The sequence below is a fragment of the Thunnus albacares genome, chromosome 5 (assembly GCF_914725855.1).
Source record: "Thunnus albacares chromosome 5, fThuAlb1.1, whole genome shotgun sequence".
NCBI lineage: Eukaryota > Metazoa > Chordata > Actinopteri > Scombriformes > Scombridae > Thunnus > Thunnus albacares.
The window spans coordinates 16,966,016-16,992,165 of record NC_058110.1 but is presented as its reverse complement, the minus strand read 5'-3'; the positions used below and the strand labels follow the sequence as shown (position 1 = coordinate 16,992,165).

Sequence of the window (26,150 nt, the reverse complement as noted above, 5' to 3'; positions counted from 1 at the left end):
CACACAGAGTCAGGCACACTCAGAGAAAAATACAGGCCGGTCTAATGATGGTGCCCCCCCTTTCTGAGTCCGTGGCAATGGTTTCACCCCACAACACAGGACGGCAGAGGCACAGTCAGGCCACAACACAACCCAGACTCATCAAGCACAAGTTTTTTTTTGTTTTTTGTTTTTTTTTTTGGAGGGGGAGCGCTAGTGAAGACCAAACTTACCGCCGGCCGCCTGTCACCCACCATCATTACATCTCAGCACAATATCACCACATTCCTGAGGTTACACTTTCAAGAGGGAATGAAAGGAGGACGGGGAAAGAGGGTAGGAGGGATGTCACTCTTTGTAACATGTTCACAACTTGGGAACCGTTGCACCCCTGCACTGTCCCAAGTGTTTGGCTTGACAACACACCTACAGGGAGGGAGTCTCCAATGGCAAAAACCTGGATCAGTACAGTGTGGTCTGAATATACAGTAAATGCTACAAGTTCTATGTGTGCTGAACATCAGCGTCGAAAGTATGAAGTAAAAATTGCTGTGTAGTGTTCCTTAAGTAAGTCTTTACATACTTGTGCGTAAATTTAAGCTGTACAAACTGTAAAATGTATAAATGCATGAATGTAGAATGAAAGATTTTAAGAATCAAGTGAACATGTAACTATGGGATGTTTAAGTGTATGTTTGCTGCAGGGGGTCTTGGTTACAGGAGCTTAAAATGAATCAACATGGCAACTTCTGGCCATTGATAGGAGTCCATTCACGGGTATTGGCTGAGGTGTTGAACACTGCGGAGAGGTAGTTAGTTCAAGAAGAAAGTCAGAAGTCAGGGAAATTCTTATTCTATCCAATCGCTTGCTCATTGAAAAGTCTTCCATTCAGTGCAGATTACTCCCAGATTCATCATCTATGTAAAATATGAATGCTTAAATCCTCTGTCAGTGGAAATTATCCCCTCATTTCTTCCCCACACTGGAATCTCTCATTGAAACTACACAACCTCACAATCTAAAGTTAAGTCGTCTTAAAGATTGACACAATAAGATTAAATGGTGCTTATATGTGTGACTGCCAAAGAATAGAGTGAAGAATGTTCCCCGTTCTGCTCTTTCAAACTTGACTGACACAAGGAGCAGAGAAGTACACAGAGAGAGAGGACAGAGGCACATATCAAACATCTTACAGGTCAGAGACGCAGGCAAAGACAGCTTTACAGAGACACATCTTTGACACGTCTCATTACTCTGAGCATGACTTGAATATGGCTGCAATCAATAAGCTTGGTTATTGATTGGTTGGTTCTAATTTGTCATGGCATCCATGCTTAAACAGCTATGTTTTCAATTGAAACAATTTCTTATAATTCTGACTGAAAACATCAAAATTGGCAGAAATCTGCACCAGAAATATTGTTTTCATTCACAAGCAGTGAATTATTCTACATATTCAAGCATCTCAGAGTGATAAAAACCAAGTAAAAAACAGGGATTGTTGCTTGATGGATTTGTAAAAGGTGACTTAGGCATGTGTGCACTTGATATGGACAGACTGATAGCATAGTCTTGTAAAACACTGTCCTTATAACATGAGTAAACAAAGTAGATTTGCTTCCTTCTTGTAAACAACATGCCCTCTCACCTTTTGCATGCCATAAAGCAGATTTTCAATTTTAACCTGATCTTTCAAACCTAACCACACCCAACTGACAACAATAGGGGCAACACTTAAATAGAAATCTAGAAACATCAGATTCTGTATCAATATGATATACGTAGAACATATAATTCAGTTCCTAATAATCTACTGTAGAAAAAGACAAATTACTACTTTGTAGTTACAGTCAAAACAGCAGAAATTAGCATTAGCTTTGCTGTTGAATAAACTGTATGCATCTTTCTACCAGTGTGTTGCTGTTGGACCAGGGTGTGGTTGAGGACTATGTAAATGCTCCTCTGCTCTAATCTAGTAAACAGGATCAAGTAAACAAGAGCCGGACTTACATCCACAATGAAGAAGTCCAGCCAACACCAGGCATTCGTGAAGTACTTGACAAAACCATAGGCGACCCATTTCAGCAACATCTCCAGGATGAAGATGTAGGTGAAAACCCTGTCGGCATACTCCAAAATGATCCGAACCGTCTTCCTTTGCTCGATGTACACATCCTCAAAGGCCTGTAAAGAAACAGGAAAACATACGTCAGCTAAGGCGAACACAGCAAAGAGAAATATTACACCCGATGATTTACGGTTCCGCTAATGAAATTGTACACAGCGCTACAGCTCGCTCATAGCTGATCGCTAACAGTGATTTACAGGACACAAAAAAACTGATGTACGTGAAATATTTCAAATAACTGTACAGCTAATGTGGATGTGCAGCAGTTTTTGCTCTTATTTTAGTAGCATTTGACATGCTTGAGAACAATCCCCCTCCCCCCCTCTCCGTCCCCAGAAATAGATCCCCTGTGTGATAAATGGTTCAGTCCATTAATCACCGGCGCCCCTGGCCCCTCCCCAAGCTCTGGGACTGTGCAACCAAACAGACTGCACCACTGATCGACTTATATCACCTCTTCACTGCCACAGACACACACTGGTATCTGTAAAGCACCTTTATTTTTAATGAGTCATGAGTTATTCAGTCTTTACCCAATTTTGATTTTCTCAGGTCAAGCAGATGGTGAGTCTGTGTGTGCAGAGAATGCAAATGCTAAAAGCAGTCCTTCTCACCAGGGCACCGCTACTGAGGAGGATCATGAAGATGATGAGGGTTTCAAACCAGTTGTGCTCCACAATCAGGTAGCAGGTTTTTCTCAGGAACCACCAGCTCTTCCCCCAGCCCATAGTGATGTCAACGTCACAGCACTTGTACTTGGCCACACAAGCTGAGGACACACAGGAGGAGAGACGGCATTTGATATAGTAAAATAAGATATTAATGGCAGGCTTCAGTCCTGTGTTTTTTATAAATTTGGTTATACTACTGCATGCAGTTTGAAGTCTGAATGTTGTTTTGGATGTGGAACGAATAGCTAGCTTAACCAAGTTTATCTCAAATCCTGAATGTTTCTAAGATCAAGTAGCAACATCACTAAAATGAAGAAACACACCTTATAGTTTGAAACTGCATTCTTAAAAATATGTATTCATACTCAGTTTGAGCAGACATCAAGCTTAAAAACAAATTTCCCTGTTCCCCAAGGAATTGAAATGAGTCGAATTTCAGTGCAAGTTTGTCTGACATATAAAACAAACACTCCCTTTAAGTGTTAAATTACAAATATTCACAATTTCTATGACTTTGACGGTTTATATATAAATAGCTATCTCTAAAGTTATACGTATTTATTCATCAGTGTATCAGTTTAAGTATCATAGACAGACAGACAGACTGATAAATAGTCTCCATGGGTGAATGACCCTTCATAATGAAGCTATTCTTCACCCTGCCGCCCTATCATTTCCACTGAGCCCAGGGGAGTCTCTGTGCTGTGGAGTGGAGGTAATGGGTGCAATGGGAGCAGTGGTCTCACCATCTGTCCAACACGGCTCTGGCTCCATGTATTCCTCCACCGGTTCCACCACCACCACCTCCTCCACATCTGGTTTGATGTCGATGGTGCTGCCCTCCGATGAACTGGTTTCATCCAGCTGCATAGATATATGTGTATGAGCACACACACATGCAAACAAACAGAAATATTTCAGTTTCCATTGCAAGGAATCACTAACTAAGTTAAAAGCTGAACTCGTAAAGTCTTCTTGGATCTGTCCGGAAATGTAAAAGTTGCATTATTTCCAAATTGTGTTGGGGTAGTGCTTAAAAGGAAAAACCTTGAGTTGATCACAGCTGTTTTGAGATGGCCATATTGAGATAGAGACCTTATCAATCATGAACATCACATAACATCCACATGAACACTGAAATGGAATATCAAATGGCAGATTATCTTCTCTGAAAGCCTCTAAATGCATTTCGTATAAAGATATAAGTCACCAGATATCATTTTATTACATTGCCTGCCTTCTCCAGCCACTCTAGATGACTCTGTTGTGTAATGGAGTTAAATTAGTGTCTTGGCAGCGCAGAGTGGCCAGCCAGACCCATAGTTTTACAGTCTTGAGAGAGGAAATTGCACCACAAAAACAACAAATGTTGTTTTTGATATTCTGATATTCTAAAAGTAAAAGAAATAATTTTCTAAGTGCTTTGAAAATGTAGTTTTGTTGTGCATTCTGCAGTTTCCAGTCTGTTTTTTTGTCATTTGTGAATAATATGTATCTCGCTCTCACTGACCTCTTTGCTGTTCTCATTGTCCGACTCGCTGCTGAAGTCTTCCGTGTTGAGGTTCTCAAAGTCAGACTCTCCCACAGCTATTGGCACGCAGACGGTCAGGTTTGGGTTGTGAATGAACGACATGTGGTCCTCATCAATCATATACTTGCCCACACTGCTGCCAATACCGCTGGTGGTGCCGTTACCATTCTTGGCATAGTCCAGGTCACGGTTGATGTCCACCCCGGTGTGGTTAGCAATGCAGTTCAGCTTCTTGTCATACATGTCATCCAAAGGCTTCTGCTCATCCTCCATCGGTGGTTTCTTCAGCAGACTGGCCACCAGTATCCGCATCTTCACTTTTATCCACGCAACGCCTTTCTTTATACGCATGACAGAAATCTGTAGGTTGTTGGGCTCACCGTCGTCATCTGTCGCAGCCAAGTTGTCAGCACTGAATGAGCTCAGCAGCAAGGCAAGAAACAGGTTCAACACCTTTGGACACAGAAAAATAAATAAGCAACTCGATGTAAAATGGTAATTTTACATTCTCTGATCTTATTTGATCTTTATTTTGGGTTCAGAGAGCCAACAATTTGCTGAACAAACAGTGACAATCTCTGAAAAACCCTTCCAGTGTGGACACTCACCACCAGGTTACCGATGACCATGACCATCATGAAGACGATGAGGCACATGCCCTGGCCGGCCACCTCCATGCAGTCCCACATGGTCTCAATCCACTCACCGCATAGCACTCGGAAGACGATCAGGAAGGAATGGAAGAAGTCGTTCATGTGCCAGCGGGGCAGCTCACAGTCAGCAGCGATCTTACACACGCAGTCTTTGTAGCTCTTGCCAAACAGCTGCATGCCCACCACAGCAAAGATGAAGACGATGATGGCCAGCACCAGAGTCAAGTTCCCCAAGGCTCCCACTGAGTTACCGATGATCTTGATCAGCATGTTGAGGGTAGGCCATGACTTGGCCAGCTTAAACACTCTCAGCTGGAGTGAGGTGGGTGGAAAGAGTAGGAGGGATATGATTTAGTCGTAACATTTTAGCTTCACTAACTTGCTGCTTCACTTCAGTGAGGTAAAATAGTATAAACACACAAAATATGCAACAAAATATGTAAACCCCACAAGCTAAGATGCTAACTCCACATGCTATCTCAATTTGGTTTGGCTGAGGGAGGAGCTACAATTAGCATTTACCAATCGGAATGACCGCAGCACAGACAGGCCCTCGACGTCAGCTAGAGCCAGCTCCACTAAACTCAGCGTCACAATGAAACCATCGAAACAGTTCCAGGCCTCCTGAAAGTAGTAGTAGGGATCCATAGCCACCAGTTTGAAAAGCATCTCCCCTGCAAAGATCCCCGTGAACACCTGGCAGGTAGGAACAAGGACAGATTTGAGCAAACGGATTTGGTTCAACAAAAGCATGATGGGCAGTGAATCATTACATTTGCGATATCTACTCCATTATCTGAGAAAAATCAATCACACTATAAATTAGCCCTAAAGTAACTGCATGTTAATGTGTTTCACCAGAAGGATAAATCCAATTATTTAAAGAGGCAGCACATCTAGTTAATGTGTGTTTGTGTGTGTGCCAGCTGCTCTATAGTCAGTAAGGATGAAATGGCACTTCTGATGTCTCCTTAATCATAGAGCCCACATAATGAATAAATGCACAATGTAGGTACGTGTGCGTGTGCGTGTGCGTGTGTGTGTGTGTGTGTGTGGGTGGGTGGGTGTATGTGTGGGTGTACGATGACTCATATTGCATCAAGGTGACCTAGAAATTTCCACCTGTACCACCCATTGGCCTTTTCTGGTAAATTATTCTGGGAGAGAAATGGTAAATGACACATTTCTGTGCTGTTTCAGTTGTAAATTAATACCTTAAGTTCAAAAACATAGTGGTGTGCTCAGTGGGTAGATCTTGATGCAGTCAACAAACAAACACTGGTGCTCTTGAAGGAAAAGGACTGAAATCTTCAATGCATGAGTGCCTGAGTTTTGGTCTTTTGTACGCTTCTTTAAACTAAAATCTTTCCATATTTATGTATACACACACAAACATGGTAAGTGGTTCATAAGTGAAATAGTTAGACTTGTTATTTGCTACTAAATCACTGACACAACATGCAGTGCAGTATGTTAATGACTCTCGGAAAGTAACACAACACTCATAGCTCCAGTGCAGATACACAAATGTGCTCAGATTTACTCAGTTTCCTTGAAAATGCTAATAGTGAAAATGACCAGGTTGAGTTATCCGAGCCATGATTCAGGCACCATTTTAGAGCAGCTCATCGATCAGGCTCCATGAAATATTAATGCAGGCCTCCCACCAACCAGTCAGCCAACCAGCAGAGAGGCAGCCTGGTCCCATTGAAGCAAACAGCAGCTCCACTCAACCAGAGGAGAGAAGAAGGAGCAGAGATAGAAGGCAGAGAACATATGTGTGTGTGTGTGTATGTGAAGAAATGAGAAACGCATGGATACAGGGAAGCAGCAGCGAAGGGTGTGGGGGGGTTGAGAATGTTTTTTTTTTCCTTTCAACTTTGAATCGGCAATGAAAGAGCTGCCAATTATGGTCCCAAAAATAACACTTCTCTAAGAACTGAGGAGAAGCAGAGGAGATTCTTTACAGGTGAATCAGATAAAAAATAAAACAACAAAAACGATTGCCACTCACCAGATTGCCTACAGACAGCATGTCCTCAAAGTCGTTGGTCATGGGGTAGTGCTCCATGGCCATGAAGAGGGTGTTGAGGACGATACAGATGGTGATGGCTAAGTCCACGAAGGGGTCCATGACTATCAGGTTCACAATCTCCTTAATCTTCACCCACTTGGGGGAGCACTCCCAGATCAGGAATGTGTTAGCAAACTTATACCAGCATGGCGGACACTTGCGCTGAGACTCCTCCAGTTCTGAAGACATAGCGCGGATCACACATCAAAACCAAACATACTTGCGTGCTTGAGCATACTGCATGCAATGGTATCAAATGATAGAAATAAATTGTATGCATTGTATGTATCTGGTACTGTTGGATATGCAAAGCAGATAAGCAGGAAATTCATGTCAAACTAATCAACCAATGAGAGCAGCCCTAGTTAAAGAATAATGAGAGAGCAGGTTAAATAGCTGGGTTAAAGTGGCAGTACCCTCCACTAGTGTGTTGGTAATGACGCTCATGACACTGTTGGCCCGCTCTTTCCGCCCAAAGGAGGTATTGAGCTGGTCCACAGACACCATCAGGGAGCCCGACAGCTTCTTCTTCACCTCAACCTCAGTAGTTGGCTGTCAGGAGGAGAGGAAGAATCAAGCACCCATGGAGAGGACATGAACACCATCCCACATCACCACCGGTGGCCGGCGGAGGGAAGTGCACATCAGCATTGGCAGGAAAAAGTAGTTGTGGGTCAGATTTTTGGGGGGGTGGGGTCAGGGCATTTTTCATTCTTTTCTATCTCAATGCTGGTTTCAAGGAAGATGTGTGTATGCTGTAAATGCATGCAGGTCTCAGCCAAAGTGGGAGCAGTGGTCTAGGGCTACTTGACCTAATTGTGTTTGAATGTAATTAGCTCATCCCGATTAAATAATAAATGGATTGTGAGATACTGTGCAAGAACTGCTTCTGCATGAATGCATTTTCAGTCCTGTCATGCAATAATGGAGGCTTTGCTGCCATTGCAATATAATCATTAGGTTACAGCTATTTTACAAAATGTCTCCCAAATCTGGCCATTTTATGTCACTTGCAAATTGATGCTACAATATCTTCCTACTTTGAAACCATACAACTTATATTGCAACCATCAAGTCAAGAGCATTGTAAAAAGATCATATGGAGGCAGGTAGTTCAGATCCATCCATTGTCATGCACGAGCATGCTCCAAGTCAAAGAGAAGGAGAGGAAATTACAGACACCATAGCCATTGTTCTACTTGTCTATGTCATGCTTGTTCTAATTTAGGGTTTAAATCTACCATGCTAACTAGAATGAGACACAACTAATTCACTACTGTTGACCAGGGAGAGTTTGGAAAACAGAGAAAGGTAAAGACAGACAAGGACAGCAGCCCTCCTTAGTTTCTTAAATTACATTATTAAGGCCTGATAGGATGGTGTGTGTTACGTGTGTATCTGCTTTGGGATTATGATCTGTGTATTAGGGAAGCAGATAAAAATGTCTGTGGCTCTACAGTGCTGGTCCCCTCTGTTTCCTTCGCCTCCTATTGTAGATCTACCCACACAGGCTAGCAGAGGACCTGGATGCCTGGAGGAGGAACACATCAACACACTGGAGCATGTTAACTCATCATTATATGCTGTTTGTAAAGCAGTTAACAAAAATGGTGTTTTATTACTGTGTGTGAGCGTGTTAAACAGGAACTTGATGACATCCCGCACATGAAGTTGTGTATTAAATCTTAATCGGGCTTTGATCTATATGCCAAAATCTAATGGGCCAATGGGGAAGCAGAAGAATAATAGAATCATGTCTGTTTGATTAGTGCCTGTATAATGGTGTGAGTATAGTGCATGTATGAATAAATAATTTGATATGAACATATTCAAAACATTGACATTCATCATAATGAATCAAACAACAAAATTGCCTGGAAGTCACTGATAGACCCAGTTTCACTAACCTATCAAAATGCAGGCTTGGCTATAGTATAGTCACTATGAAATTTATTTTTCTCCATCCTTTGCCTACTGTCGGAGGGCAGCATACACTGCAGGGGCTGGGGGAGGGGAGGCGCGAGCGCTTAGCCAAGTGATACATACGGACTTGCAAAGATGACAGAGTAGAAGATAGAGAGTCAGAAAGAAAAGAACGGACGAGAGGGGGGCCATGCCTAGATACGTCTACTCATTGACTTCCTTACACTGTCGTCAGTAGCTGCCTTATCTATTTTCACCTCAGGCAGAAGGCGTCCACCAGGCCCAGGGCCGATGAGCGACACCACGCCGTTGCAATCCACCGTGCTGTTCCTCTTCCCGTGGAAGCCACTGTAGCTGTTCCTCCGGTACGGGCTGAACAGGGAGCCCCGACGCTCCTCGCACTCCTCCACCGTGCTGTGTTCATCATCTGCAAATTCGTTCTCCGAGCCCACATCCTTACTGCGGCCCTTGAAACTGAAGATGCTGCTCTTGCTGTTGTGGCGGGACAGGAAAGGCGAGCCGGGTATACTGAGGAGGGACTGGAGGAGAAGAGGTAGTAGAAGGATGAGGACAGAAGAGGAGAGGAGACATTTGTGTGACTGATGTAGCCCAGGGGCGTTTCTGAATTACAATTGATTGCACCATCATTTTTACGCTGTTTGTCATCAGTTCCAGAGGTCAGGATGAAAGGCAACATCTGTGGGGTGTGAGAAATTTAATGCGACCAGGACACTTCTCCCTGAGGAGGCATATTCTGCTGCAGAAATCATGTAGTTAATAAACAAGAGGGAAATACATAATTAGGTCAGTGATATCAATCACTGTCAAGGTCACACATACAGGACAGAGATACAGGTAACATGGAGAGGAGCATCAATCTGGGTTGCTTCTAGTAATGATCATTTGATTTGATTTGACAACAATCTTCTGCTAAATGGTGAAATGTAAAGTTAAAAACAATTGTGTTTTAGTGTTACATAAGACCAGTGTGCTTTGTTATCTTCTTTGGCAAATCCTACCTATAAAACACAATATAAGAGCCAGTGGAGCTCAAGTGAGGCCTAAACAAAGCTGCAGGGTTGCTCCCTCTGAAACATTCATGTAATCACTATAAATAATTCAGGACCTGGACATGTGCTTCTATATATCTGGCCACTATATGCTCTTCTGTACGTGAGCTCGTGCAACACCACACTGTAGCAGCACTATCAATGTGAAATTTTCCTCCTCTAACAGTCAAAGAAAATAGAAAAGAACACCTTTTCTTGCAGCCACATTATTCACTGACATCTATATTCTATTCATAGCAATAAAAAGCATCTCTATTCTAATCCTGTGGCTCTATTGTGATGGTCTTGTTTTTCCTCTTTTTGTGTTTGACACAAATAATTATCAATGACCCTCATAAAGCTTAAAGGGTCACCGAAATTACCAAAAACACCCATATTTTCCAATTTACTTCCAGTCTAGCCTTGGAGATAGTTTCACTTTTGTTTCGAGTTTTTGAGATTTATGCCACCAACCCAGCCAGCAGTTTCAGAGGTGGATATCTTAATTTCTCGACACGTAAGAAAATACATTTGTTTGTTGTTTTTTTTGTAATTTTTTACAAACTGGCCTCTGAATTAAGAAAAAAACTAATTAATAAATATTAAAAACACATTGAAACTGAAACTGAAGCAGCTAAACTGAATTCAGCCATCTTTAATTGTATTATTTACAGCTGACATGTCTTCTTCTGTGACATGTCAAAATGTCTTCCATGAAAAGGGTCTGTGAATATCGTAGAGAAATGTTTAAATATGCCTGGACTACACTATCCTTTCCTCCTTACCTGGTTCATAATGGAAGACTTTCGACCCAAGCGGTTATCAGGGAAACGGAAGCGGCTCCTCTTGCTGCCGTCATCCGACTCTGACTTGACAAACTTCTCGCTGTCTCCTTTCTCCTTCTCCTGCTCTTTCTGCCGCCACTTCTTCTTACGGTTGCGCCGCTCTTTGGCACTCTTAGAGCTTAGCTTCGACATCTCAGAGGAACTGCATGACAGGCGCCCTCCTCCATCGTCCTCTACCGCATCCTCTGACACTGTGCCCGCAGAGGTTGCCATAGCAGCGGTCTATCAAGAAACAAACACATAAATAAAGTCAGAACAATGACATAACATGACTCAGTAATTATTTCTGCCTCCATCATGTAGAGGACACACCTGAGCATCTTCCTGCTGTTTCTTGAGCTGCTCCAGCATGGCCTTAAATTCCTCCTCCTTCTGTGCGGCCTCCTCCATGGTGGCCTGATTCTGCTCCTCATAGGCCATGGCCACCACAGCCAGGATCAGATTCACCAAGTAGAACGAACCCACAAAGATCACCAACACAAAAAAGATCATGTAGGTCTTCCCTGCCGCCCTCAGGGTCTAATAAGAAGTCAAGGTGGGGAGAGAGACAGATGGGGAGGGAACAGAAGAGACACTCAAAACATCTGAAACATGACCTCAAACCCCCGAGCTCAGTGTTGACATCACTGCTCTTCTCTCACAATGACTCATCAGAAATAAACAAAAGTCAGCTGTTAGTAGGGAAAAGAGGAAGGACAGATCTGACATTTCTGGATGCAAAAATCAACTCCTCTGGACAGTACGTTCAAGGAGGGAACTCAAACACAGCTGTCACACCTACAGTTGAATGCTTGTTTCTGGTTTGAGCACTAATGAAATTAGCTTTACTATCATCTCACACAAAGATGAATTGATACACAATCTATTTTTGGCTTGTACAGGAAAAAGCTTACACTCTGTGCTCATTAAGGTCCTCAGCATGAACCCAAGGTTGTGTTATTCATCAGGGAGAGCCACTAGATATGCATTTTGACCTACTTTTTCCATGCACAGTATGCACCAGCCACTGCACAGCTAAACAATTTCTATGGATTGGTGAGCTATACCCAGTGGAGATGAGGAAACTGAGCTGCAGAGGCACAGCAGAACAACTCAGAACATTCTGGAAAAGTCTTGAGAAACGTCATTTTGATGCAGATATATTGCATTTTTTTGATAAATCGACACATTTCTTATTTTGGTTTCATTCACAGAGACACTGAAGTGTAGCAGAGACACCTTAGATTTGAATTAATATGTTCTAACTCATTGGCCTCCTTTGCTTCCCTTGTCAAAAGGCAAATTACTGTCTCGGGCAAAAAAGACTTCCTGGGATAAGGAAGTGAAATTCCCTCACAAATCAATAAGGACTGTAGTTGACATGTAGTGTTGGGAAGTGTATATAACACAACATTCTCAACAAGTGAAGCTCAAACTGACTCCCACACATCACCAAATCGTATGTGTATAAAAACAGGCAGTGGGCAGGTACAAACCCATCAGTGGCAATACTGGCGATGAGGTATGAACAGTAGGATCATGTTCACTCTGCTCTATTTTATCAATTTAATTTCTGAACATCTGAAAAAGACCTAAACACGGCTGCATAATCATTACTCTAAAGATACAGTACAAAATAGCAGCGAGAGTCTGTCACTGGGAGCTGAATTTCAAAGCTCTCTTTGAGCAAAAATAGAAGTATGAGCTGGGATGCTCCCATCAGGTCTCATCTCCCTCATTGGCCATACTGTAATCCTGAGCTGTTAATATTTCATACTTCCTTCCTTCCACTCGGCCTCCGTATGTGAAGGCAGCGGGAGTGTCTCCACCATTTCAGAGAGGTATTGTGCAGGCTGACAGACGGACAGGATGTTAGTGGTCTGGCCACAGTATGCAGATGAGGCGAGTCAAAGAGGGAACAGGCCAGAAACATAGAGGTGTGCTAAAACTAGTCACCATTTTCTGTCACAGAGGTGGAGCTGCCTTTTACACATAGACTGTATATATGACACACCTAAGATGTGGAGGAGATCACAACAAACAGATTGCTCACTGAGCACTGGCTATTTCTAGCATTACTGATTATTTTTATTAATTAATTTGTATTTGTATTTTCTGCAGGTTTTTTCTGGTCTTATTTTATTGATTTTCTGCCTCAGCCTGCAGTCAGTGTAGACTGATGGAAGATTAAAAATATTAGATAGAAATTATCTATAATACACCATTTTTACATTTACACTACCTTTCTCTGTGCAGTAGGCCTGCAGCTAATGATTTCATTATCAATTAAGCTATCTGGGGGTCTTTTTGATAATCACTTAATCATTTCATCTAAAAAAATGTGGAAAAAATATCAAAAAATGCTCATTCAAATTTTGGAGAGTCCGAGGTGGCATCTTTGTCTGATTAGCGGTTCGAAATCCAAAGAAATTAAAGTGACAATGATAAACAGATAAAAACAGCAAATCCTCGTATTTCTGAAGCTAGAACAAGTGAATGTTTGGCATTTTTGCTTAATAAATCACTTACTTTGGTTAATTTTCTATTGATCTACGAATCCATTTATTGACTACTATGCAGTTCTACCTATATGTGCTGTATAGGCCTCCTATGAAACAATCTGAAACTGGTAAAACATCAGCTTTACCAGCATGTAGAGGTTCTCCCAGAAGTCCTGTGTCATGAGTCGGAAGAGAGCCAGGAAGGCCCAGCCGAAGCTGTCAAAGCTGGTGTAGCCGTAGTTTGGATTCCTCCCAGCTTTCATGCATGTGTAACCCTCCGGGCAGCGGCTGAGGGGTGGAGAGAGAGAGAGACAACGGGGCGCCCGGCCCGAAAATGACTCAGCACTATTTACTTCAAATCAAATCTGACTTCAGGCAGACAGAAGCACTACAGCAGGTCTTGGTAGGATCAGTATTAAGAGGAGGACAGAGAAGTCAACTCACCCAGAGTCTGAGCTGTTCCCACAGAGAAGAGCATCCGCCTGGCCAGGCAGGAAATAGAAATTGGCTGAAGAAAAAGAACAAACAGCCACGATGAGTCATTTCGCTCACATTCTGTCGCAGCTACAGTTGTTTACTTTGCAAAAGTCTGTAAATCCATTCAGACTAATTTCTGACTTCAGTTTGCTCATGCATTTTCAATTCAGCGCAGTTCATTTCAAACCAATTCATTTTGTCTATCCCGTGCCAAAATGATGTATTGTTTTTTCGTTCCAGCATATGCGCTGACTCATACTCCTAGATCGCTGCCAGCTCACCGTTCAGCAAAGCCATGCGTCTACTTACTGTCGTTCATAATGTACTCGTCCCAGTCAAAGCCCTTGCTGCCGTTGGCCAGGTAGCTCTCGGTGGTGTTGATTGGCCAGATCACACACTTGTGGCGCAGGTTGCCCATGAAGAGCTGGAGACCGATGAGGGCAAAGACGCTCAGGCAGAAGACAGTCAGGATCATCACATCTGAAAGCTTCTTCACAGACTGGATCAGGGCACCCACAATGGTCTTCAGGCCTGGAGGGCAGCCACGCACATATGAACACAAACCACGCAGCTGATGCAGGAGCTGCTGATGCCCCAAGTATGAATCTTTGGAGTGTCTACTTCTACTAGAAATGATCTGTGGTAGATAATATTGCTAATACACTAATCCAACTCTAGGTTCTATGGATCTATCACTGGGAAATATCCAGTTTTGACTGGATTTAGGTAAAAAAGATCAGGGTGGAAACAGCATACTTTCATATAAAACCTAACAAAAGTATTAAAAGAAATATATCTTCAATAAATTAGTGAATTATTAATGTGATAATATATAAATATTAATGTTTTCTATTAAATGACTTCCTGTGCTGGAGAACATCCCAACAAAGGGGGTCATTTATATGGATAAAACTTAAACTTGTAACAGATTTTTAAAATTTTGATGTAGGTAGTAATACATTTTGGACAAAACTGACAGATTACATACATAACATCTCTAGAAACAAAACAAACAGGAAATATTTAAGAGCCTTCCCACTCTTTTTATATTCATCAAGACAGAAAATATTGTAAAAGAAATCAAATCTTGTGGTTTTTTCAAATGAGGAAATTTGCATTTCATTGCCAATAATGGACGAAGTGAGAAAGAGGGAGAAGGCTGTAGAAAAGTGAGAGGAAATCCATAAGGAAGAGAGCACAGCAGCACAACGAGGGGCCATGAGAGGGACAGAGGCACAGGCAGGGGGGCTGGAAACCACATGCAGGTCATTTAAACTCCAAGGCTGAACAGGAGCAATTCAATGCCAGTGCCAGCGTGGGCACTTTCTTGAACTGTCTTGTATAAGGTGTCATTAGAAAGCACTGACTCCCCATACCTTGACCCTGCAGTCTGTCTCGTCCACAGTTTCACTAAAGATAAAACCGGTTTACCTTCCAGACAGGAATCCTCTGCCAGCGTTCACATGGGTCCACAAGGAGCTCAAACATGGAAGCAGGATGACCCACACCCCCTTCTCAGTTTGGCCTCTACAGGTACAGTGGACTTTACCAGCTGTACCTATCTTCTCATAAAATATTATCTAACTTTAGGCTTAGTAAAAGCTCCATTAGCTTGGCAGCATTAAGATAAATACACAGCTTTTCTTATTCAATTCAAAACTTTTCTTATCTAGAAGTAAATGAGAAGATTAAGTTAAATTAACACATATGTTATATTGGGTATTATATTAAATACCCTCATATATTCTTCTGAAATCATGCCCTCCACTATAAATACTGTAGCTGGACTAAAACTACACTATAAAAGATAACAAATTTCCCCACTCCAGTGTTATAAGCCTTGATCAATTATTGTTAAAGGAATAGTTCGATATTTTGGGAAATACACTAATTTGCTTTTTGGCTGAGAGTTAAATGAGAACCCGTCCTCATGTCTGTCCATTAAAGCTTCAGTCAGCAGCTGGTTCGCTTAGCTTAGCTTAGTTTAGCTTAGTGCAAAGACTGGAGACTGGGGGAAACGACTAACCTAGCTTTATCGAAAGGGAAGTAGATGAATTTTGTAAACATTAGAAAGACCCAGCTTAGCTGTTTCCAGTCTTAGTGCTAAGCTAAGCTAACCAGCTGCTCTCGATCGCTTCATATTTACTGGATAGACATAAAGGATATGGCTGGTGATTTTCTATATTTTTTTTATCGTCAACAAACCTCACGTGCAGAGCCAAACCGGCAATGAACTCATCCTACTTACAAGTACTATGTGTGTATCCAAAGCCTGATATATTTTATTCCTCTGTGCCGTAGACCTCCATTGTTGTCCAAAAACTATTAAAAACACACCGATGAGCCACACTGCTGCACTGGGTTGCTTCGCACACAAAGAGTTTTGGGAACAGTAGTTTGTTTACAAACAGCTCCAAAGACTAATAACAGCGATCATGTTTTCAGTCTCCAGAGAGTAGTTCTGTGTAAGGCAGACGCCACTGTGCATACACGGGAACACGGTTCTGTTTACAGTGCTTCGCTAGCTTGTGCTAGATATCAGAAATTTACAATGTACAATGTAGTTCAAAGTCAAGAAGATGTGATATGAAGCACAACAAGCTAGCAAAGCGCTTTAAACAGAACCGCGTTTGTGATCCCTGTCATTACTCTTTGGATAGACTTTGAATACATGCACATTACTTGTGAGTAGAATGAGTTCATTGCTGGTTAGGCTCTGCACGAGACTTGTTGACAATAAGAAAAATATAGAAAATCAGCCATTTTCTTCAAGAGTGTTCTGGATCTTCTCATCTAACTCTCCTAAAATGTCGAACCAATTCCTTTACAGTTTAAATGAAAATACAATCCCTTTTGTTTTCGCTTTACAAGGATTTCCTTTTTCAGACTTCCCAATAAATGTGTTGTTTAAAAAAAAAGCCATCCACAGTGAGCACATCTGTTCAGCATCCTCTATCAATAGATAGATAGATGCACGGTCAGTGTCACTTAGAAAGGTCAATAGGTCGTTCAACCCTCCCATCTGCATCCCCAACCTCTACAATGTGAACACATTGTTTCTTTTTCTGTGTGATATATCATTCAAGTAGGTCATTAAAAAAAAACAAAAACAAAATCAATAATCAAACTAAAAAACAAAAGAGGGCAAATCAAACTTTCAATGCCATTTGTCAGCCAAGCTCTTAGTAGGCTAATATTGTAAAAGCAAGTGACTGAAAAGCATCATGCAGCGTAAGAGATATGTTCACAAACTAGGCTTGGCAGTCTTCATACATAAATAATAGGAGTATTCTGTGGGATGTCTCTAAGAGCTATGCCATAAGAACATCAACATCTACAGGGTTTGTTTTCGATCCCAAAAACATGGAATCATCTCTTCCCAATTCAATCACTAGTTATAAATGTGAAATAAAATCTTTTAATTTCACTTGCACATTCATTTTTGTAATAAACTAGAAGGATTGCTGGCAAATTTGAGGAGCTATAATCTATTCCTATCTAATGAATACCATGAATAATCACCTGATTTTTGTGCTTAAGATGAGAATATTCTATCAAGAATTTTCTTTGCTAAAGAAAAGGGCATTTACTTACTCTGAAAGCTAGTGAAAGGAGTGGGTTAAAGCTATTTCTAAAGAGAAACACAGCTGCCTTGGAAACAAGCCTCATAATGAGAGTGCTACTGGGGCAGAAGAGAGTGCAGACTCTTTGGAGGGCCCTAGAGGAGACTGCAAAGCCTATCAAAAATGTATTAGTACCATTTTTGATAATTTTGGAGGAAAAATAAATCAAAAAATGGTTATTTCCAATTCTTTTGTTGTTGCTTAAATCATAATCGTAATCATAATAATAGTGAGTAGAAAGGAAAGGGTGAGAGGATCAGCCTTAGTGTTTAAACTGAGTCTCACCTGGAATGACAGAGATAGTTTTCAATGCTCGGAGAACTCTGAATGTTCTCAGCGCAGATACATTGCCCAGGTCCACAAACTCTGTTATATATCTGAAATAGGGGAAGGATCACACACAGAACAAACACGATGACAAAAACCACACACGCCAAGAGCACAACACCACCGAACCAGGAGGAAACGACGCCACTCACAGAGCCTGTCCACTGAGGAGAAGGGTGGAAGGTAAAAGGAAAGAAAGACACACACACCTAACACCAACCCCGCCCCACCGTCCCCCGCCCCATCCTGTCTTACCTGGAATTACAGAAATAGTTTTCAATGCCCTCAACACCCTGAACGTGCGCAGAGCTGAGACATTGCCTAGGTTTACAAACTCTGTTATATACCTGCAGGATCAAACCACAGTTACAAAAGCTCGTTATTTACATGCAGATATGAGGTGAAGAGATAAATCTACACACAGATGGGCCATGTGACTGCTCTACAGATAATTATGTATCATTTTTTGGTTATGTTTTGCTCATATGGAGGCAGTTAACTATGTGGCATACACTACTGGGTGACATATAGTCGACGGGGAGATACTGGGCCTTAAACTGGATGTTGCGGACTCCAGCCGATTGAGAGAGAAAAGGTGAATGAAAAGGAGAGTTAAGATGACAAAAGGAGGATAAATCGAATGAATGGGTCTGAGGTGTGGGTGTTGTCAGGGAGGCCGCAGAGTGTCGGATGGAAACCTTCAATTCCCAAAGAGAAATGCCAGAGAAGTCTCAGATCAATGGAGGAAACACAGACGATGGGTTATCAGAGAGAAAGAAAGGAAGAAAGAAAGAAAGAGAGATGAACAATCTTCGGTAGCACTGAAAGCTAACTTTCTTCACCCACCCCTCTTCACAAAACAATGGCAATATTTGTGCACACAATTTCATTTCATCATCCACTGACAGTCAGAGTCACAAGAAAAATACTTACGCCATCGAAATGACCATGAAATCCAGCCAGTTCCATGGATCTCTAAGGAATGTAAACCCGTCTATACAGAATCCTCGTGCGGTGATTTTTACAAGAGACTCAAATGTATAAATTCCTGTGAACGTGTACCTGAAAGACAAAAGTGGTGACAGATTCAGTTCACTATGATGGATCAAAGCTCGATCATACAAACCTGAGTGTAGAGCACAAGATACGTTTGAAATGATGAAGTCAGCTAAAACTGTTACATTACTGTTATATATTATATTTAAAGAAGTTTCAGAAACTGTAACTTATGTATTACATTGAGTCACAGAGCACAGCATCCATTCTCTGAAAAATATATACAACGCGATCCTTAATCTAGACTAAGCGTCTAAAGCCACACTAGCAGCTCCATGAGGTTGTACAACATGCTGACGTTTAACAGGTAATGTTTATCAGGTTTTTGCTACTTTGCACTAAACAAAGTACACTTGAGGCTGATGGAAATATCATTAGTTTTGCAGGTATTTGGTCATAAACTGAAGTGTTGGACAAATTATAATTTGGACCTGATGATCAAGTTAAATGAAAAGTTAATACAATTCATCCTCTGGGAACCATGAATGTTAGTACAAAATTTAATGGCAATCCATCTGATTGTTGAGATATTTCAGTCTGGACTATAGCGGAGAGGCAGTTAACTGACCGACTGCTAGCATAGCAATAAACCTATAAGGTTTAACAAAACTTACTTATGGTTTCTGAAGGTATTTCCAGAATCCGTAAAGACTCTAAACCATCTGGAGAAAAAATATTTAGTCTCTTTCATGATAAAAAAGAGTTTTAACCGGTTTCTATAGTTGTGCCTCTTTGTATAAATCCAAGCAAAGATGGTAGCTGGATATGACCAAAATTTTAAAAATCATTCTTATATATATTGACGTTTCTTTCCAATATTTCATATTTCATTTCATATATAAAGAGCAGGTAATATGTCATTTCCAGCTACGTGGATTGGGAAACTTGAGAAATGGGTTAAAAAAAGTTTTGTTAAAGGACCCACTGGTTTTTTCAAAGATCACAAATATCTTTCTAAAATTTTCAAAAATCATAATTGTTTTTCATAACATTGGATGCTTAGCTTTGTGACTCGAATGTATTGGTGTAACAGCAGTTAGCATGCGTTTATACTACTGAGTGAACATATTAAATGTGTACTTACTCTACTTGTTTTGACCACTCAGGAGGATCACTAAAGGTCATGAATATACAGTTGGTCAAAATAGTACACATAATGATCATGCTGAAAAGAGTGAGGAGCAGGTTAAGGAAAATATGGATTATAGAGGCAATCACAAATGTCACCAAACCTCACTGAAAATGTAAAACACAACAATCTGCAGTATCCACTGCACGGTACACATGTAATGACTCCATTCAGCCTTAATAGCCCTCAACACATGAAGGGTTAATGTCATAAAAAAATCTACTCATAGCACTTAACAGAAGGTGCTTGTGTGTGCCCACTACCACAAAGGCCATTACTTTACCCATGAAATATTAAAATCATAAATATATTTAGTGTAAATACAACAGCTTGCCCTCAATACCAGCATGACCAAAACTGTAGTACTTTTTAAAGCTGCAAGGCTTCAGTGCAGAGAGGTCTACGGTTAAAGGAAAGTATTTTTTTTTATTGCCTTTAAAGGCAGCCAGAGGTCAGTAATAGTTGTGGCTTGTGGCTCAGATTAGGAGATAACTAGGTAAACATAGGGACAACAGACAGTAGTAATAATAATAAAAAATACAGAATGGAAAAAAAACAAGGGTTTAGTGTAGTTTTAGCTTTCCTTACTGTCACTATTGCTGTTTCTGTCAACAAACACAAGTCAAACCTCAAGTTAGCTGCTAACAGCTGTGGGAAACATAAACAAAATTAATCATAATGATTGTTATCATGTTGATATTTATATGTTTATATCATGTTGATACAAATATGTGATTTCCTGAAGAATTCAAAAGGGTTCAGAGTTGCTAACATTCATCCCACTGGGTCAAACATTTTAATGATGTATTTATTCTAAAAATTAAAAATTAAATTAAATCCTTAACATTTTCATGAGTCAAACACATTTTTATACAATTTATGGTTGAATATTTTTTCAGCGATGGCCATTCAGTGTATTACCATTTTGTAATTACCTTTCTATATAGTAGTTTTCATGTTAAGTGGCAGAGTCCACCATTCCCGCCCCGAATTCAACCTACATCTATCTTCAACATGAGTTTGTTTGGCTGCACTGTAAACAAGATTCACCACATTTTCACCACGCAGATAATCAACGGACAGATTTGACCTACTTTATGGAAATATTGCTTTGACCAGCTGCAACTGGGAGTCTAATTCTGATTTTCTTCCACCTCCTGAGTCTTTGTTTGACATTTCTCTGAACAAAGAGAGGTACAACCTTCAGCTGTTCGGTCAGGGTTCTGAGATTGATGGCACAGTTTTAAACCATAATGAGCTTACTGAGGAAGTCTAGCCTGGTTTACTGTTAAGGATGACTCATCATTTGTGCTAGCCTCTCCTTACAGTGATAAAATGGCTTCCAGTATGCTCTGCCATATTAGCGGCGTATGGAAGACATAATTTTTCTATTATCTGACATGCTATTAGTTGCCATCTTAAGGCTCTGACTATATCATGTATCCTGTCCTGTACAAGCAGTCATAGGTAGCATCAACAGCAGTACGAGCAGAAAGACAGGACATATCATCATGAATAATACACATGAACAGGAAACCCTTTTGTCTCTGCAGTTAAGACACCATTTCAAAGGATATGAATGTATCAAAATTTTAATAGCTACTCGCCTAACCGGATTAAAAGGACTTATGAAGTACAAGGCAGGTGTGGCACTAAAACGGAAGATTGTCTTCCCTTTATTTAGCACTATAAATGTCTGTGGAGAGAAGAAAAGGAGAGAGAGAGACCGACAGTTGAATCAGTTAGCAATCATACAAAAATACACTTATTGTTTCACAGCAAATGCTTGAGAAACATTTACTAAAAGCAATTGAATATGATACAAAACTAATGTGTTTACAGTATAATATATAAAGTATGCAAAAGATCATATGTGCATTTGCTCATTAAGTAGTGAGTCTTTCTTCTTCTGTCACATAAAAGGATGTTTCTAATGTCGGTATGTTGTCCCATTCCTTCAGTGCATCACGACTAATAACTGTGTTTTCCTTTATCCACTGGAAACGCCCAGTGTGTGTGTGTATGTGTATGTGTGTGTCTTGTGCACATGTTCAGCTGCCATCACTCGTGCCGTTCTGCCCATCATGGCTTTGGTGGTTTTGAGAGAAGGAAACGAGCAAAACTGAGAGAAGCTGGCAAGCCTCTTTCTGTGGATAACCTCATAATTGTTTAAATAAAACATGGCGATTTGCATGAAACTTTAATGAGACTCTGTGCATTTGAACAAGTGATATGGGCCCTTGTGCTTTTAACAAGGCATCCCTCACTACATTAAGCCCTGCAGAGCCACCGACTCAGTGCTGAAGGCTGGAGACAGTGGAGTCAGGAGGGAGAAGAGGAGGAGGAGGAGGAGGAGGAGGAGGAGGAGGAGGAAGGATGGGATGGGAGAAGTACAGTAAAAAGCTTGTGTTAATGTAATGTAATGTAATCTGTGTGCATCCTACAGAAATGAGGTGCGTGTGTATGATGTTGATGTTAACAAGAAACATAAACATCTCAGGAAGGAACATGGAACCGAAACGAAGAGTATCTCTGCCCGCAGGACGAGACACAGTTCTGTCACATGACCCCCTGACATTAATTTGCTGAAATCCACAGACTCAGATGAAGCCAGAGCGGTTAAACATGATTAGATAATCTTACTCTCTACTTACTATTACAGGTCAGAGCAGCAGCCTCCCCCCTGAGTGTTAATACTATCATATATACTGTAAACATCCCCACTCAGCACTATGGTCGGCTATAATGACACACTTGGAAATGTCCCAGTTGCCATACGCTGTGTGCACAAGCATGACCGACACACGCAAACAAACACATTAACTGACACGTGCACACCAACCAGCATGCACAAAGCTCAAAAATGAGACACTGTCACACACACACACACACACGACTGCCATGTATGTAGGGTCTTTTTCTCTAACGCATGACTAAACTGCTGCAAAGCTACTGAAAATTTCATAATCCAGCACTGAGCAAAGAGAAGAGCAGGGCAGAGGAAAGGCAGAAAACGGGGGAGATGGAGAGTGAGTGAAGCAGGCAGGCAGGCAGCAACTGTAGCAGCAGCAGGCTGAGGAGAAGCAGGGCGGAGGGAGCCAGAGCGAGGGAGCTGGGCAGAAGACGAAGAAGAGGAGGGGAGGGGGATGGGCGGGAGACGAGGAGAGAGAGAGAGAGAGGGAGCGCGGCTTCCACACAGAAGCTCCAGCCATCAGGCAGGGCTGCAGCATCTGCATCCAGGAGGGCCGCAGTAGCCATTCAACGAGCCCCCTTCTATAAACCCTTGTGGTTAATGGTAAATGGACTGCGTTTTATGGCACCTCTAGCCTGAAAGCTGCACACACACACACATTCATACACTAATGGCGTAGGAGCTCAGCTGCTATGCTAGGTGCTAACCTGCTCAGGTATTCATTGTCATGCCTTTTCCCTTTTAATGACATTTCATGGTCTAAAAAATATAACTAAGTTGTTAAAGGAAAAGCTGGGAGAAAAAAGATTTTCTCTGAATGTGCAGATGATCTGGAGTCACAAGACATGTTCCTTCCACTGTAGTCTATATTTCATTTCATATTCTCAAGATTAAATTCAGCTTACATCATGTTGTATCTGTGCTATCTGTCTTTTGAGAAAATATGATTATAAATATTTATCTTTTCCCCGTGCAAAGGAGGACAGACTTGCACACACTGTGAATGAATTCTTCAACAAATTTAAAAGGGGTGATAGGGGAAGGTATCAGGCTCTGTGGTGTTTCTGTGAAAAAAGACTTGATTTTTGCACCTTCCCCAGTAAAACACATTTCAGTGAGCTGAGCTGGAAGGAGAGTAAGTGTGCTCATGCATCCTTGCACATGTCGTCCATTTCATCCCTGTCCTCATATCATCTCTCCCTCCCTCCCTCTCTCTCTCTATCACTCTCTGCCTTCTCCTTGAAAATGATCTGTGTCCCCGGCCTTCTACTTTGACACCCAGCTAGACCTGGCCTGGCTCAGCTCAGCGTGGCACAGCCCTGCTCCAGCCACCGACTGGGCGGGGTAGGCTGGATGCTGCGTCATCACCCAGCCAGGCTGTCAGCCCTCTGTGTCAGCTATGACACAATCTAAAAGAGCCACAACCGAAGATTTGTGACAAAGAAGATAAACAGTGTTCGTTTACGATTATTTCTCCCCCTCCCTCCCCGTGACGTATCCAGAACCGGCCTGCTGCCCCTCTCAGTGACAAAGACATACAGAGCAACGTTCTTCCACCAAGGTCACCACCTGATCTGACGTCACGACAGCTAAGGCTGCCAGAACCAAAGCAGCGTCGGCTCCCTTTGGCATTAGAACGAGACTAGATGGAGGGCCATAATTAGATTTGCCTGAAGTCGAGAGCTGACAGGGCTACTGGCAGAGGCAGGCGCAGAGAGATAAACACAAGAGGCACAAAGAAGCTTGTGAGACTCACATGCACCTGTGACAGTAATGTGTCGATGTGTCTGGAAACACAGACCAGTGAGCAAAGTGTTAGTGAGTGAACTTATCAACAGTCCCACGTATCACTGGACATGTTTGCCACGTGTCATCTGAATCGTGTCTCCTACTTGTGCACTGGACTGGTGTGTTATATAACAGTCAGCGTTCACTGTAAAGACAGGGAGGTATGAGACAGAGACAGACGGAGAGAGAGGAACACAGGCACAGATACTGTGCACCTAAATGCACACGCACCCAAAATCTGGACAAATCCAGTCCGCTAATAAGAAAGACTAAACATTATTTAATAGATTTTACTATACTTTAAGGTATACTGTGTAGACTGGTTAACAGTGTTGTCAAAAGTGCAGCAGTATTTGAAAGAATATGTGATTGGCAGAGACCATTTTGAACAAAAATGCCAATTTTGTTACATAATTCTTTGTTAAAAATAGACAACAAAGGATGTTACCATGGCAGAAGATTTGAGCCACGCTGCTCAGCCTTGTTTATAAAAACACCAGCATTAAACTGACCTCAGTACACTTTGCATCTCGATTAATGCTCAGGGGAAGGACAGCCATTTTATGATTAAGTATTCTTGCTTCTTTTTAAAGTATAGAACAGGTTTACACTGTTAAACACTCAGTACTACGGTTCATAAATAGCTCAAAATGGCTGCAAATTTCACAGAAGTTTTTTTAACTTTCCTGAGCTTTCATTTCAGCCTCTATCAATACCTGGAAGTAATGACTTTTCTGTCTTATCATTTTTATTCATATTTTATTCTCGGTCCAACGAGAGCCATGTGAAATGAATACTGTCTCCTTTTACAGTTTTTGTTGATAGGTACACATCAAGGGGATTTAGAGAGACTCTCAAGGTCACCCGGCTGTCCTCACACTGAGTGTCAGACATGACAGGAACCCCAGAGAGACACGTGTCTCCTTTAGGAGAACCAGAATCCTCCCAGCCTGCTGCTGTTGCTGCTTTTCTCTCCTGCCACAGATTAATTTTTGAACAATTAGGAAAGTCTGTCATGTGGAACAACAGCCTTTCAACAGTTACTGCTTCTGACCTTTTCCCCAAAGCCCTGTGAGCATATCAGAGATACGGCAACGGCCCACTCAACAGCTCGAGTGCTCAACTCTCACACTCCCCAAAGGTCTTCGAGGAGGAAAACATAATTACATTCTGCAACCTAATCATGAAATTAAAATAACTGTAAACTAACTATCTCAAAACGTCTCTGCTTTGTCAGGAAGTTTTCTTTTCTGCGTAAATTCCAGTCATGATGTATGACTCAACATGACATCATCTACTAACCATTATGTAAAATATTAATATGGATGTTTGAGCTTCACTGATACAGCAGAACACCTGTCTACTGGTCTAAGCATCAAAGGTGACATGTTTGCTGATCAATGAGGGAGAAAAAAAATCACCAGAATTACTTTTTACCACTGATTCAAAAGCAGCACGAGAAAATGAAATTCTAAATAATGTGATAGGTACCAATCAAACAGCCACACAATCTGTAAGTATGATTAATGTCACAAAGACTTCCACATCTCAAAAGCCACACATCTACTGACTTTTCAAGATGAAAGCAGGACACATACAAGAACTGAGACACAATGTGATGCGATTCTGACTTGCAGATTACATTATAAGAGCTGTTTGGGACAATATACTGTTATGATTTGAGATTTTGGACACCTGAGGTAGAGGGACAAATACCATCCATT

General features: G+C 41.5%; 1 protein-coding gene across 7 annotated transcripts in view; it reads right to left on the bottom strand.

Annotated features, from left to right (window-relative positions):
* Positions 1–26,150, bottom strand: part of scn8aa (sodium channel, voltage gated, type VIII, alpha subunit a) — a 46,320-nt gene that overhangs the window by 15,311 nt on the left and 4,859 nt on the right. For 4 of the 7 annotated variants that reach the window (XM_044350736.1, XM_044350738.1, XM_044350739.1 and 1 more), the window contains 18 exons: positions 21,524–21,642; positions 19,902–19,991; positions 18,695–18,823; positions 17,720–17,811; positions 14,121–14,342; positions 13,779–13,842; positions 13,481–13,622; positions 11,167–11,373; positions 10,795–11,076; positions 9,185–9,499; positions 7,454–7,589; positions 6,978–7,216; positions 5,486–5,659; positions 4,919–5,275; positions 4,290–4,763; positions 3,526–3,643; positions 2,723–2,877; positions 1,991–2,164 (listed from right to left, as the gene is read on the bottom strand). In XM_044350736.1, coding sequence (XP_044206671.1) covers positions 1,991–2,164; positions 2,723–2,877; positions 3,526–3,643; positions 4,290–4,763; positions 4,919–5,275; positions 5,486–5,659; positions 6,978–7,216; positions 7,454–7,589; positions 9,185–9,499; positions 10,795–11,076; positions 11,167–11,373; positions 13,481–13,622; positions 13,779–13,842; positions 14,121–14,342; positions 17,720–17,811; positions 18,695–18,823; positions 19,902–19,991; positions 21,524–21,642 — 3,489 coding nt within the window. Of the gene's footprint in view, positions 1–1,990; positions 2,165–2,722; positions 2,878–3,525; positions 3,644–4,289; positions 4,764–4,918; positions 5,276–5,485; positions 5,660–6,977; positions 7,217–7,453; positions 7,590–9,184; positions 9,500–10,794; positions 11,077–11,166; positions 11,374–13,480; positions 13,623–13,778; positions 13,843–14,120; positions 14,343–17,719; positions 17,812–18,016; positions 18,109–18,694; positions 18,824–19,901; positions 19,992–21,523; positions 21,643–26,150 lie in introns of all 7 variants that reach the window. The other 3 variants (XM_044350737.1, XM_044350742.1, XM_044350741.1) reach the window with 3 other exon arrangements.